This window comes from Sinocyclocheilus anshuiensis, unplaced genomic scaffold (genome assembly GCF_001515605.1).
Source record: "Sinocyclocheilus anshuiensis isolate Anshui unplaced genomic scaffold, SAMN03320099.WGS_v1.1 scaffold939, whole genome shotgun sequence".
Classification (NCBI taxonomy): Eukaryota; Metazoa; Chordata; class Actinopteri; order Cypriniformes; family Cyprinidae; genus Sinocyclocheilus; species Sinocyclocheilus anshuiensis.
The window spans coordinates 76,962-91,244 of record NW_015544227.1 but is presented as its reverse complement, the minus strand read 5'-3'; the positions used below and the strand labels follow the sequence as shown (position 1 = coordinate 91,244).

Genomic DNA, 14,283 nt, shown 5'->3' with positions numbered 1-14,283 from the left:
AGTAGCCTACAATGCCGGTGTTCTGACAAATAATGCTGACTCACAGCCTGTAAGTACGTTATAATATTTAAAGAATTTGCCACTGACGATTCAAACGCGAGTTTTGAGCAGTGTAGAGTAGCGCTTGTTGTTTGTCGTTTCTCCGATCACAAATGCAGACATGGTTTTATGTTTACGCAGCACGATGCAACGCAACGCGTAAAAAGACAGTATAAGTCATTATAATCAGTAATTATGTCCCCACTGGATGCAACAAATGCCTCGTTTGTAATGGGTTTTATTGGTTTTGTCTTGTTGTACCGGGACACGGCATCACAGTATGGTAAGGGGCGAAACATTTCCGTCACACACTTGAGGTATTCGGCCAATCACAACGCACTGGATAGCTGGCCAATCAGAGCACACCTCGCTTTTCAGAACGATGAGCTTTGTAAAAATCGACGCATTTCAGAAAGGCAGGGCATAGAGGAGAAACAATAATGTACAGTATGTGGAAAATGTGTTTTTTGAACCTTAAACCATATGAACACATTTCATTACACCAAATACACAAAATAATGTTATTTTTTAGCAACGTCATATGACCCCTTTAAATTTTACTTCTTGGATGGTTGTACAAGGGTCTTGTGTTGTTTTAAAATTGATGCCTGCATTGCTGGATATTTTTTCCCCTTATGTAAGAAATAATTGCAGCAGCCAGTTACTTATTTTAACAACACTTTGATTTCATGCTGTCTAGAGCTGATGGAATAGCTTTGGAAATGTTTTATGGGGCTTCTGAACATCAGTTGCTTGCTTTGAATTAGCATAAGCACTACTGGGAATGGTAGATAATACAATTATTACATTTTTATGGTCTGATATATACACTACCTTTCAAAAGATTGGGGTCTGTAAGATTTTTAAAAATCTCTTATTCTCACCAAGGCTGCATTTATTTGATTAAAAAAAAAGTAATATTGTGAAATATTATTACTATTTAAAATAACAGTTTTCTATTTGGATATAATTTAAGCTGTACTTTATTCCTGTGATGGCAAAGCTGAATTTTCAGCATCATTACTCCAGCCTTAAGTGTCACATGATCCTTCAGAAATCATTCTAATATGCTCAGTTGCTGCTTAAGAAATATTTCTTATCATTATTTCAGGATTGTTTGATGAATAGAAAGTTTAAAAGGACAGCATTTACGTACAGCCCCCAATTTTGGCTAATTTTGGCTCATACGTTTAACAGAGGATGTATTGGCTCTGGCAGATGCAGATCTGGCAATACAAAAATAATATAATACAGATAAAATAATATAAATATTACTTTAAATAGTACAGATATTATAGAATAAAAATAAAGATCCCAAGTCTCTCATATTCTTGTCCCTAGATATGATTCTGGTTCCACCGTTAATGCGAGTCTATGAGATTTGTTTTCCTCACCAGGTCTGTTGTTGGATTTTATAGCCAATTAATAACACACCTCTCCTCAACAAGCTGTATGATTTAAGGTATCGTTTTTGTGTTGTCAAGGCCATTCCATTTAATGGTTTTATTTTTATCACGCTGTTGTGTTAGACTCTGCCCACTCTTCTATTCCACTGGCCCTGAAAGACCTTGATGGCTGGCTGGTTTCTTGCTCTGCCGAGCACACTTACGCAGGACTAACAGTTTCCCCGCAGCAGACACAGGCCGTCTCTCATCCTCTTACGTAAGAGCAGTGGAATGGGAGCTTGCGTACATCAGCCGAGTGAATGGCTGGATAACCGAGTAGACACTTGGAGTGCAGCACAAATATAATGCTGAACCTCAGTGTGCTCAACCACTATGTACTTATGTGCTCGAGATGTTACTATTTTTTCAGGTGCTCTCATTTATTTATTTTGGCTATCTGAACTGATGCATGTAATATAGTACACTAGTGTGACCTTTTGACCCTGCAGGTGCAAGGCTCTCTGATAATCAGTGAATGCAGTCTGCATGGTGGATGAGAGCAGATTTGCTGACTGCGCTTCCCTTGCCCAGCGAGCTTTCTATTTCAGTAATGCTTCTCCATGCTCCAGAGTAATCGGAGGCTTTCAGCAATATTTCTGTCCTTTGAAATGGAGGCATTAGGGAAAACACATCCTCATAAGTAATGTAGGGTCTCAGTATTATGTTGTATTACCTTCATAAATTGCCTCACAGCAGGTTTATTCCAGGTTATGCACATGGCAGAATGTTTTACACTGCTCTTGTTTGCATGCTGGTTGGTCTACTTTCATAAAATAATTTATCAATGTAAAGTTCACTGTTGAACTCAACCTTTGTGTTCTTTGTCTTTAATGCAAGCGGATGCTGTACATTGTAATGCCTAGGGCTGCCCCCTAATAGTCGACTAACCTTTAGTTGACGAGAAGAGGCTTGGTCGACCAAAATTTTATTAGTCGCTTAGTCGCAGAAAAAAAAAATCCACAGGAAGTGGTGAGGTCACGGAGTCCGTGAAGGACAGATCGTTAACGGCTGGATTTTGTGGTAATACAGTACATCCAAACGCTCGCCTATCATTAATCAACCTCAAATATGGCTTATCATCTGAAATATGTAAGTAGAAGCAACTTTACATGGCCGCTCAATCTAATGTTAACCTAGAAAAATGTGCGCTATTCAAGTGTCTGAAGTTAGCGCGCTCACAGCTTGACAGAAGGAGGCACCGGTGCAGTCACTTGCTCTTAAAATACTCCGTCATTTTGGTCATACAGATAAGAGTAATACATCTTTCGAATCTGAAAGCAACTTTACATGGCCGCTCAATCTTATGTTAACCTAGAGAAATGTGCGCTATATTCAAGTGTCTGTGTGGAAGCTGAACATTAACGCTCACTTGCCTTAAAATAGGCTACTCCGTAATTTTTGGTCATACAGTTAAGAGTAGCCTAATACATCTTTCAAATCTGTAAAGACTCTACGTTTATTTATGTGCACTCACAATAACAACAAAACATTGCGCTTTTGTAAAATAATGAAATCAAACAGGATGCGCTTTCTGCCATCTCGGCCTCTGTGAACTTGAGCGCAAAACTCCGTGTATACTTCCCTTACAGACATGAAAAATATGTGTATAGAGAGTGAAATGTCTACTTTCAAATGAAGCAATTTGAATCTGAAAAAAAAAATATTCTCAGATTATGTAATCTGTATGAAACTTGCATGCAGGCGCATCCACTACTGTGGAGATGACGAGTCAGTGTCGCCGAATTCATCTCTTAAGCCGAAAACACTACTTTATCAATAGATTATTCAAATGTAAATGCAGTTTAATCTTACTGTTTTTGCCTGACACATTCATCATCATTACTTCTGCCGGTGTGTTGTGGCAAGCTTTATGCGTGCGCTTGAGTGCTTATTCGGCTATGTAAGCAGTTAAAGCCTCATTAGCATGATTTAAATGGTTTATTAATAAACGTGCGATTAGTCGACTAATGCTTAAAATGAACAACTACTAGTCGACCAGAAAAATCTTGTCAAAGGCAGCCCTAGTAATGCCTTTAGTTGTGTTGTGTTTGGATGCTTGATAAAACCCCGCCCCCCCAATTCTGTTCCCAAAATCACTGTTTATTGTTTATAATTTTTTTTAGATTCCATTTGAATGGTTAAGTTAAAGTTTTAGCAGTCAAAAGTCATTAATCTTACTGTTTTTGCCTGACACATTCATCATCATTACTTCTGCCGGTGTGTTGTGGCAAGCTTTATGCGTGCGCTTGAGTGCTTATTCGGCTATGTAAGCAGTTAAAGCCTCATTAGCATGATTTAAATGGTTTATTAATAAACGTGCGATTAGTCGACTAATGCTTAAAATGAACAACTACTAGTCGACCAGAAAAATCTTGTCAAAGGCAGCCCTAGTAATGCCTTTAGTTGTGTTGTGTTTGGATGCTTGATAAAATCCCCCCACCCCAATTCTGTTCCCAAAATCACTGTTTATTGTTTATTAATTTTTTTTAGATTCCATTTGAATGGTTAAGTTAAAGTTTTAGCAATCAAAAGTCATGTCTAATAAAATCAAATCATTAAACTTATGATTTATAAGTTTAACAAAAATTACGTTTAGGGCCCTATAAAATACATTTTATTTTCAGTGTTCGTATTCAGTGTTTTCCATTTTAATTTTCCAGGGTTCTGTTTTGACTGTTAAATTAAATTTAAATAATCAAAAAGCATGTCTAATTAATTGAATTAATAAAACTTACAAATTTAAAAATGTATTACTTTTTACAATAATAGGGTCCTATCAAATGTCCCCCCCCCCCCCCAAATTCTGTTGTCTGTTTTAATTTTTATGGATTATGCGTTTTATTATTTAAATTAATTATCAGAAAAATATGGTGGTAATCAAATTCATCTTTTAATGTGATCAATAAAAATCTAACTGTTCTTTTAATGTTTTGGCAAACAAATTGTGTTCAAATTTTAAAATAAAAAAACAATTGTGTAAAGTCTTAAAGTTTTAATAATAGGGCTGGGCGATTGGGCCAAAAATGAAAATCTCGATTTTTCTTCAGAACATTTGACCGATTCTCGATCTTTTTACGATTTTTAACTAGTCAACTTGAAAATGTAACTACAACATGATTCATGTAACTTTTTCTTTATTAACCCTCTAGTTAAAGAAAATTCTATTCCAAGTTCACCACACATGAAATTGTCAATATGATGTAAATGTTAAACAAATCACTTGTTATGTATCTTTGCAGAAAAGATGCATAAACTACAACTACATATTGTTCAAACGTGTCTTATACATATTATATGTTCAGAAATAATACAAGGAGAATGCTTTTAAAAAAATCTAAAAAGTCAGGTAATTCAAATGACTTAAGGTATAACACAAGTAGACTATTATTAACTATAGATGTTCTGTAAAAACAACAGCAGCTTTCATTCAGCCTGTCACCATGAAGCAAACATGAAACATACAGTAGCAGTTACAGGTTTTTTATTCGCTTGGGCTGCTTTTCCATTGTTTTTTCTATGTAAACATAGACACGTTTGACTGTTGCACTCGTGTCTCTTGCAGCGTCTCGTGCATGAAACGGCTTTCTTAAAACACAAGAAAGCAATTTCTTCAACCAAACTTTTTGACAGGTTGTTGTGAAAACCTTTGAATTTCTGTGTGTATATGATATGAAAATAGTTTTTATCCTATGAAATGGTGAAATGTCAAGTGACTCTCAGAGCAGCTCTGGAGATGAACATCATGTCCACATATAGTGAGATGGCAGTTGCTGAAAACACCACGAGCGTCACGCATCCTTGAGTATTGCAGCAGGTGAAACTGCAGCGCTCGTTCACACAGAGACACAGAGAACATGCAGATTTCATATTTAAATAGCAGCCATTTTGATTTATTCGTCCAAACTGTAAACTCCATATTTATGACTCAATTCAGTGATTCTGTCTGCGTTTTTGCGTCGTGGAAATCATAAGGCCCTACTTTTCTGCTTGAGCCTGGAAGAGCATTTTAATCCAAATCCAAGGGATATATTTTACTCTTACATTCTGATCAGTAGTGGTTGATTGCTTCTATAGGAGTGGGTTGATATATGGACAGCTATATTTATTTTGCTGTGGGTGCACGTGAAGCCACCATGTCAACAGTGCAGCTGTTGACCACACTCCAGTTTTAACCATGAGGTGCTGTTTTGGGCATAGCGGTCCTACTATTACCCCACGTCCCCATTCCCAGCATACACAAACACACACACTGAAGTGTGTCAAGGATCCAGTGTCCTTACTTCATGTAAGGATGCAAAAAGCAGAAGCAGCCCACATGGTTGTGAATTAACCCGCATGAGACAGGAAAAACAGGCTGATTCAGTGGCTGAATCATTTCATTTGAAGAATTGAAAAATGTTTCAATATATGACCATCAGATTGACAACACATTATTATCCTTGGAAACAATGAACAAGATCAAAGCGTACGTTGAAATCGTGGTGTACATGGTGTACATCTCAATGAGATTCTCTCGATTTGTTTGAAGGTTATTTATGACATAATTTAATTTTCTGTTTATCTGAAGTGGGAAATAACAGCGACGGAAAGGCAAATGACATAGATTGCACTTGATAAGATTACCGTTTCCATGACAGCGACCCCCACTTTCAACCTTGGCAAATCGACTAATCTCTGTGGTGCTGTTTTCACCACAGTAGTAGTAACATGGATTACAGGGCTTCTTGTCTTTTCTCGACTCAGTCTCCGTTCTTGTCTTTCTTATCGAGAGCCACTTACTTGTTACTGAGGACAGAGTGTTACACGAGCACCATTGCATCACTGCAGGGTTTGATTCAGAACCGTGCTTCCTCTGTCTGCTTTCAGACATGAGTTAGATATGGAAATCAGTTATTTGCAAGTTGACACAGATTTCGTGTTTTGATGACAAGCCTTTTTTTGTTTTAAAGGTGCTTGCTTTTTTCCAGCAAAAAGGGTGTTTATGAATTTAAAGTCGTCATGGAGTTTTTATATATTTTATAGCTGTATATTTTTACTCAAACTTTTTTAAATCTAATTTAATTTAATTTATTTTTTACATTCAACTATTATTATTATTATTATTATGCATAATATTCTAAAATATATTTGAAAATATATATGTAGTTATGTTTGTTGTAATGTTATTGTTACACAATAATAATAATAATAAAAAATATTAATATAAAATATTATATTTTTATATACTTAAAAATAAACAATTTTCTCTTATACTTGTTTCAGAGTAACAAGAATATTTATAGCTTGATCTGGCTCAAAATCGTTTTTATGATTTTCGTTTTTATCGTTTTTATGAGCCTTGAAACAGTCCGATGATGACAGAGAAAAATGAAATGTGAGAAAGTTGCATTTAAAATCTCTCTATGTATCAGTCACACAACTTTTCAGGGTTTTGCGTTTGCTTGGCTCATGGTATGGTATATTCTGGGTTGTATTGGCTTATGGTGATCCTGGGAGACATTGCATTCAGAAAGGTATACTGTAGTTAAAATGCTGTGAACTCCTTGTGCACACATTTCACTGTCAGAGACAGTCTTGTGTGTGCATGTGCTTTTCTAACCTTCAGTACCTCTATTTATAATCGCACTCTACAGTGTGCTTTCCTGTTATTCAGACTTTGCTGTGAAGTGCAGGAAATTGGTTTATTGTAAGACGGTGAATGAATTTGGCTTTTGCCTTCTCTCAGCTGTGAGCTGCTTTGGTTAAGAAAAGCACCGTGAGTCAAGCTGAAGCAGAAACCCAAAATCTTGAGTTTCGTGGTACATTGTGTGCAGACGTTACTGGAAACAAGATGTGTATGTGGTGAGGGCTTCTCAGTTCACAATAACCTTGAAGCTGTATGAAGGAAAATAAAGCTACCAGTGCTGACTAATCCGCTGTTTAATGCTGCTTCATATCGTTGTGTTCTTAAAGGGAAAGTTCAGTCGAAAATTAAAATGCTGGGGGTGGGGTTTAGTTTGTTAGGGTTTTTCCTCTTTTCCTCGCTTTCCTTCGCTTTCCTTTGCTTTTAAATAGCTTGTGAATGCCGAATTAGCGGCAGTTTGGCGTCAATTGCTTGAATGGACAACAAAACAGTACAACGACAAACTCCCTTATGTAGAACTTTTATTAACAAAACAAATCAAATTCACCATGATATAGGCCTAATATAAAATAACAAATAACTCAAAGTTTAAATATAAAAAAACTGAAAATCAGCAAACACTGTGGAACCAAATAAAAAAGAAACCTAGAACATTTATCAGCAAAACGAATAAGAAACCTTGGAGGCATGGCATACACCTTAATGTAAAATAAAATAAATAAATCACACAAAGTTTAAATAATGTAAAAATCAGCAAACACTGTGGAACCAAATAAATAAAAGACAAATGTAAAAAAAAAAGATTAATTCTAAAATCCCCTTAGATAAACAGTCAACAGGCTCAAAAAAGGCAACAGGCTTTTCAAAATCCAAAATATTGCCAAACAGGCGCTTTTGCATTTAGTTTCAAAACTAAACCTTCCACTAGGGATGTTCATTTCGGTTAATTTTCCCGACCGACAACCGTTACTTGTTATCCGAACATTAACCGTTAACTTATACGATTAAAATAATAAATTAGCATTAAATAAAAATAGAATGAGCGTCTGTGACCCATTAAAAAATACTAAAAAAAAAATTTCACCGGTTTATTTTAACGTGCAAACAGCAGCATACAGAGCAACAACAGAACCTGGATCAAGATATCACGCACCTGCAGCGCTTCTGAGAACAGAGAAAAACAGAATAAAATAACAAATAAAAAGAATAAAATAAATAGGCCTACACTAAATATTTTTCAATTAAATAAATTAACATTTAAGATGACAAAACGAAAACACACTGAATCCTTCTATGCACCTTAAAGAACCGGCAGAGTCTTTTTTCGTCAGACATAAAAATAAATACTTTAAAAAAAATAAAAAAAAAACTTTTAAACCATTTAAACTGATAGTATTAATCGGTCATTTTTGTAACTTTCGGTTAACGGTTAATTTGCTCATCCCTACCTTCCACCATTGTCTTGTCTTTCTCACCTCACTCTTTTTGTTAGATTTTAAAAGTCATGTAGTGTATTCCAGCCTTAGCTGAACTAAATGATTTTTATCAATATGTCGATGGGGGTGGTGCCGTGGTGGGCAAGTGATGTAACCGGTGTTGCGGCTTAACAACGCTAACACCGCCAACACTGACCATCACAGCAAGCTTAAGATAGAGCAATAAAATGAACAGTGAAAGTAGCAAATTCTTGTACAATACATTTTAATGAGCATAATTGTGAAAATAACTAATGTTATTCATAGTCATATAGCCTAAATAACATTATTCATATTCTTTTGGTTTCTGTACCCAGTATTTTTAAAAATTACAAATGCAATGAAAATACAGGTATCTGTATCAGTATCGGAAAGTGCCAAAAATAAAAGTAACCGTATCGGCGGTATTGGTGGATCCCTAACTTTTATTCCGCAAGGATGTATTAAATAGATAAAAAGTGATAATAAGGACTTATATTGTTAGAAAAGATTTCTATTTTGAATAAATCTGTTCTTTCTATTTTTCTTAAATATATACATGCATGTGTGTGTATTTATATATGCATCATAAATAATATGCTTTTATTTTTGGATGCGATTAATCGTTTGACAGCACTAATATTAAAATAGAAAACTTATTTTAAAATGCAATAATATTTCACAATTTTGCTGTCTGTTTTTTTTTTTTTATCAAATTAATGCAGCTTTGATGAACATCAAGAGACTTCTTTAAAAAACATAAAAAATCCTACTGATCCCAAACTTTTGAATGGCACCGAAAAAAACTTTTAAACCATTTAAACTGATAGTATTAATCGGTCATTTTTGTAACTTTCGGTTAACGGTTAATTTGCTCATCCCTACCTTCCACCATTGTCTTGTCTTTCTCACCTCACTCTTTTTGTTAGATTTTAAAAGTCATGTAGTGTATTCCAGCCTTAGCTGAACTAAATGATTTTTATCAATATGTCGATGGGGGTGGTGCCGTGGTGGGCAAGTGATGTAACCGGTGTTGCGGCTTAACAACGCTAACACTGCCAACACTGACCATCACAGCAAGCTTAAGATAGAGCAATAAAATGAACAGTGAAAGTAGCAAATTCTTGTACAATACATTTTAATGAGCATAATTGTGAAAATAACTAATGTTATTCATAGTCATATAGCCTAAATAACATTATTCATATTCTTTTGGTTTCTGTACCCAGTATTTTTAAAAATTACAAATGCAATGAAAATACAGGTATCTGTATCAGTATCGGAAAGTGCCAAAAATAAAAGTAACCGTATCGGCGGTATTGGTGGATCCCTAACTTTTATTCCGCAAGGATGTATTAAATAGATAAAAAGTGATAATAAGGACTTATATTGTTAGAAAAGATTTCTATTTTGAATAAATCTGTTCTTTCTAACATTTTATTCATCAAAGAATCCTGAAAAAAGTATCACAGGTTCCAAAAAATATGCAGCACAACTGTTTCCAACATTGATACGAAATCAGCATATTAGAATGGTTTCTGAAGAATAATGTGACACTGAAGACTGGAGTGAAGGCTGATGAAAATTCAGCATTGCATAACAGAAAAAATGATATTTTAAAGTATATTAAATAGTGCTGTCAAACTATTGCGATTAATCGCATCCAAAATAAAAGTTTTTGTTTACATAAATGCATCATAAATAATATGCTTTTATTTTTGGATGCGATTAATCGTTTGACAGCACTAATATTAAAATAGAAAACTTATTTTAAAATGCAATAATATTTCACAATTTTGCTGTCTGTTTTTTTTTTTTTATCAAATTAATGCAGCTTTGATGAACATCAAGAGACTTCTTTAAAAAACATAAAAAATCCTACTGATCCCAAACTTTTGAATGGCACCGTATGTACAAACAAGCAAACAGTCAGGAGTAAAATTAGAACAAATAAACAAATTACAAGCAATAGCACAAATAAATTCTAAAAGATGGTAATGAATTAAATAGGGCTGTAAGTTTTTTTGGCCCTGAGCCATTAAGGCAGTCCTTAATGTCGAACCCTGAGTTGTGTCCCACTGAAGAAAGTTAGTTATAAAGTTTGGAACAACATGAGAGAGAGTAAATAATGCCAGAATTTTCAGCTTTTCCTTTTAAGTGAAAATAAGTCTCTCTCTCTCTCTCTCTCTCTCTCTCTCTCTCTCTCTCTCTCTTTCTCTCTCTCTCTCTCCCTGTGTGTGTCCCGCAACAGTGCTGGCTGCTGCTGTGCGACATGATTAGAACTCAAAACGTGTTTGAACAAAATTGAGCTCTGACATAAAAGGCACATCCAAACACAAAACCAACACACAAAGACACCCAGCAGCACTCGTTCTGTGCCTGTGTTTTATTTGTTCTTGGCCTACTTTGAGTTACAGGCAGATATGTGACTTTACTCTGCTCAACAAGGACCCAAGACAGGAAGCGATGTTTTCATGTGCTGATTTGCTCAGAGATGGAGTGATTTATAGTTGCAACTGTTTAAAGCTTGTCAGAGTTCAGTTTTACAGTGTTGTTAGGGGTTGAAGGTTCAATTAAGGATGGAAAGCTGATCTCGGATCAGATTAAATTTGTAGGGGAGAGTGGGTTAAGATGGGTCACTCTAGCAAATATAGCAAATCTTTAATCTAGCAAAATGGCTACAGTTGTTTTCATGTGACTATATATTTAGAAAAGGCCCATGATATACCACTGAAGAATAAGATTTTGACCATTTTTAGCATTTAAAAGTACATTTTATACATTTATACACTTATTGCAGGTAAAATATGTTTTGTCAAAGCAAATTTATCCAAGTCTAAAAATATTGGTGCCAATGTGTACACTACCATTCAGAAGTTTGGGGTCAGTAAGATAATATTACAGAATATTGTTTCAAATAAATGCTGTTCTTTTGAATTTTCTACTCATCAAAGAATCCTGAGAGAAAAAAAATATTAAGCAGAACAACTGTGACATTGATAATAAAAACAAGGCTAAATCAGCATATAAGAATGATTTCTAAAGGATCATATAACACTGGAGTAATGGTTGTGGAAAATGTTTCTTTGCCATCACAAGAATAAAGGACATTTGAAAATATATTGAAATAGAGAACAGTTGTTTTAAATTGTAATAATATTTCACAATATTACTGTCCTAACTGTATTTTTATCAAATTGAAAAAAACTTACAGACCTCAAACAAAGTATATAAAATATGTAAATGTAAATTAATTGGCTGATTATCAGTCTTCAATTATTGCAATAATTATTTTTTTCAAAATTGTAGCAGTGGAATAAAATGTTAAATTATTTCACTATATTAAAATATTCTGAATTTTAAACCTTTTATTGGCTAGATTATGAAAATGTGACTAATGCACAGCAAAGTAATAATGGGAATCTGCATTATTCAATGTAATTTCTCTAATTTATGTTCATATTTTTATCAGAGATGTAAATCTTTCACATATTACACTATAATTCACCTTACCCTTCAACATTAGGGCTAAGCTGTGTCTGTGGATTTTTTCTCCTCTCCTACTCATTTTACTTAATAGCAGACATCCTGAAATATATTTAGGTTTATTAATTTTACCTGCCTAATTTCTCCTTGCCTAAAGGATGAAGTAAAATGTGGCACACTCACTCTCCCCTAACGACAGTATGAATAGTCTTTCACTTATTTCTTTGCTTTCATTTGTTTCTCATGATTCTTTAAATATTTGAGCAGTGTCTGAGCTTTCCTAATTTTTCATATTCTGGAAGCTGTTAAGAGATTTCACTTGAAATTCCTAAATATATTTGAGATTTGGATATTTTATGTGTGTTTTATGTAATCTTTTAGATGATATATTTATTTAGGCCACTCAGTCAAATCTGCATAGTTTTGTGGTTGTACTGAGCCATTATTTATGTCTTTGTGTCTCATACACGCCTGCAAACAAACAAATAATCACAGTTTTAATAATCCAAACCATTTCACCTCTGTCATGATCATAAAGATGTCCTTTCATGAAAGTCGTATGCAATATCACATCAGAAAGAATAAAAACATGACCATTTGCTACTTGACCTTTGACCTTGCATTTGATAGCATTTTTTGTACTTTTGGCTCATAACAAACAGTGAATTGCAAATATCAAAGTGTCTACTCCTTTGTGTTTTATACCAGGTGTATCCAGTGCCACCCTGCTGCACTCCAAATCTCTACGTGGGCATAGAGACTGCTTTGAAAAGTACCATCTCATCGCCAACCAGAAGCTCTCCCGCGCCAAGGCCTCCCACAGCGCGTATGATGGCGTGAAGCGGGCTCTGAGTCAGCGAATCAACCGCATTATACAGTATGCCCAGAACAGAGACTCCGTAACCGCTGAGACACCTGGGTACTGGGGGGCCAAACAGATTCTGTGTCACACTCAGCAGGGAGGCAGGAAGCTCGTGCCCCAGTCCGATGCCCAAGTTCCCCGTTACGCCCCACGATGGGCAGAGGAGGCGTCGATGGCGGAGCCAGAGTATGGGAAAACCATGCTGGACTGCCATTCTGCAGAGGAGCTTGGTCTCGGCCTGCTGCAGGGCTCAAGCCAGGGACTGTGGGCTGGAGAGAGACACCACCCACAAGAACAGCAGAACCGAGAGCAGAGAGACACAGCCAGACAGAGGAGACACACGGGACACAGTCAAGAAGAGCGTGAGTATTCATGATATACATTAGCTTTCAAAAGTGTGGGGTCAATATCTTTTTTTTTTTTTTAAGAATTTAATGTTTTTGTTCAGCGAGGAGGCATTAAAATTATTAAAGGTGACTGTAAAGACATTTATAATGTTACAAAAGATTTTTATTTCAAATAAATTTTATTCTTTTAAACTTTCTATTCATCAAAGAATCCTGAAAAAATAAGTTTCCACAAAAATATCAAGCAGCACAATGGTTTTTAACATTAATAATAATAAAAAAGTGTATCTTGAGCACTAAATCATCATATTAGAATGCATTCTGAAGGATCATGTGACACTGATGACTGGAGTAATAGCTGCTGAAAATTCAGCTTTGCAGCACAGGAATAAATTACATTTAATACATTAAAATAAAAAAAACAGTTATTTTAAGTTGTAATAATATTTCACAATATTACTGTTTTAGGGCTGCCACTAACGACTATTTTTATTTCGATTAATCTACAGACTAATTTATCGATTAATCTAAACGATTAATTTCCCACCCCAAAAAAAACAACTATTTTACTTAAGAATATTTTATTAAACTATATTTTATTAAACCAAATGAAATCCAAATTTCTATGAATTCCTTTTTTTAAAGCAAAAGTAAAGTGCAACATAGAGTGCAAGAAGCAAGTGTCCATCTCATAGTCCAAGTCACTGAAATCAAAGTTCAGTATTATAGTGTAAGAATGACAACATATCCACATGTTCTAGTCTACTAATAATAAAATTATAATCAAAAAACACTTTTTAAAGGAGTTTTACCAGAAATGTGATTTACCAGAATTTATTTAGGAGAAAAAAGTAAATGTGCAGTATTTCTGGAAAAAAAAACTTTTTTTGTATTTAAATAAAATCAATTAATTGGAGATGCTTTTGATTATTAAAATTTAATGGAACCATTCAAATGGAATCCAGAAAATAATGGAAAACAGAATTTGGTAAAGATAAAACTGTAAAACTCAATTAATTAGACAGGC

At 34.8% G+C, this 14,283-nt stretch overlaps 1 protein-coding gene across 3 annotated transcripts in view; it reads left to right on the top strand.

The window, feature by feature from the left end:
- Positions 1–14,283, top strand: part of LOC107697414 (protein EURL homolog) — a 27,695-nt gene that overhangs the window by 9,836 nt on the left and 3,576 nt on the right. For all 3 annotated transcript variants that reach the window (XM_016498186.1, XM_016498184.1, XM_016498185.1), the window contains one exon: positions 12,756–13,271. In XM_016498186.1, the coding sequence (XP_016353672.1) occupies positions 12,756–13,271 (516 nt within the window). The remainder of the gene's footprint in view (positions 1–12,755; positions 13,272–14,283) is intronic.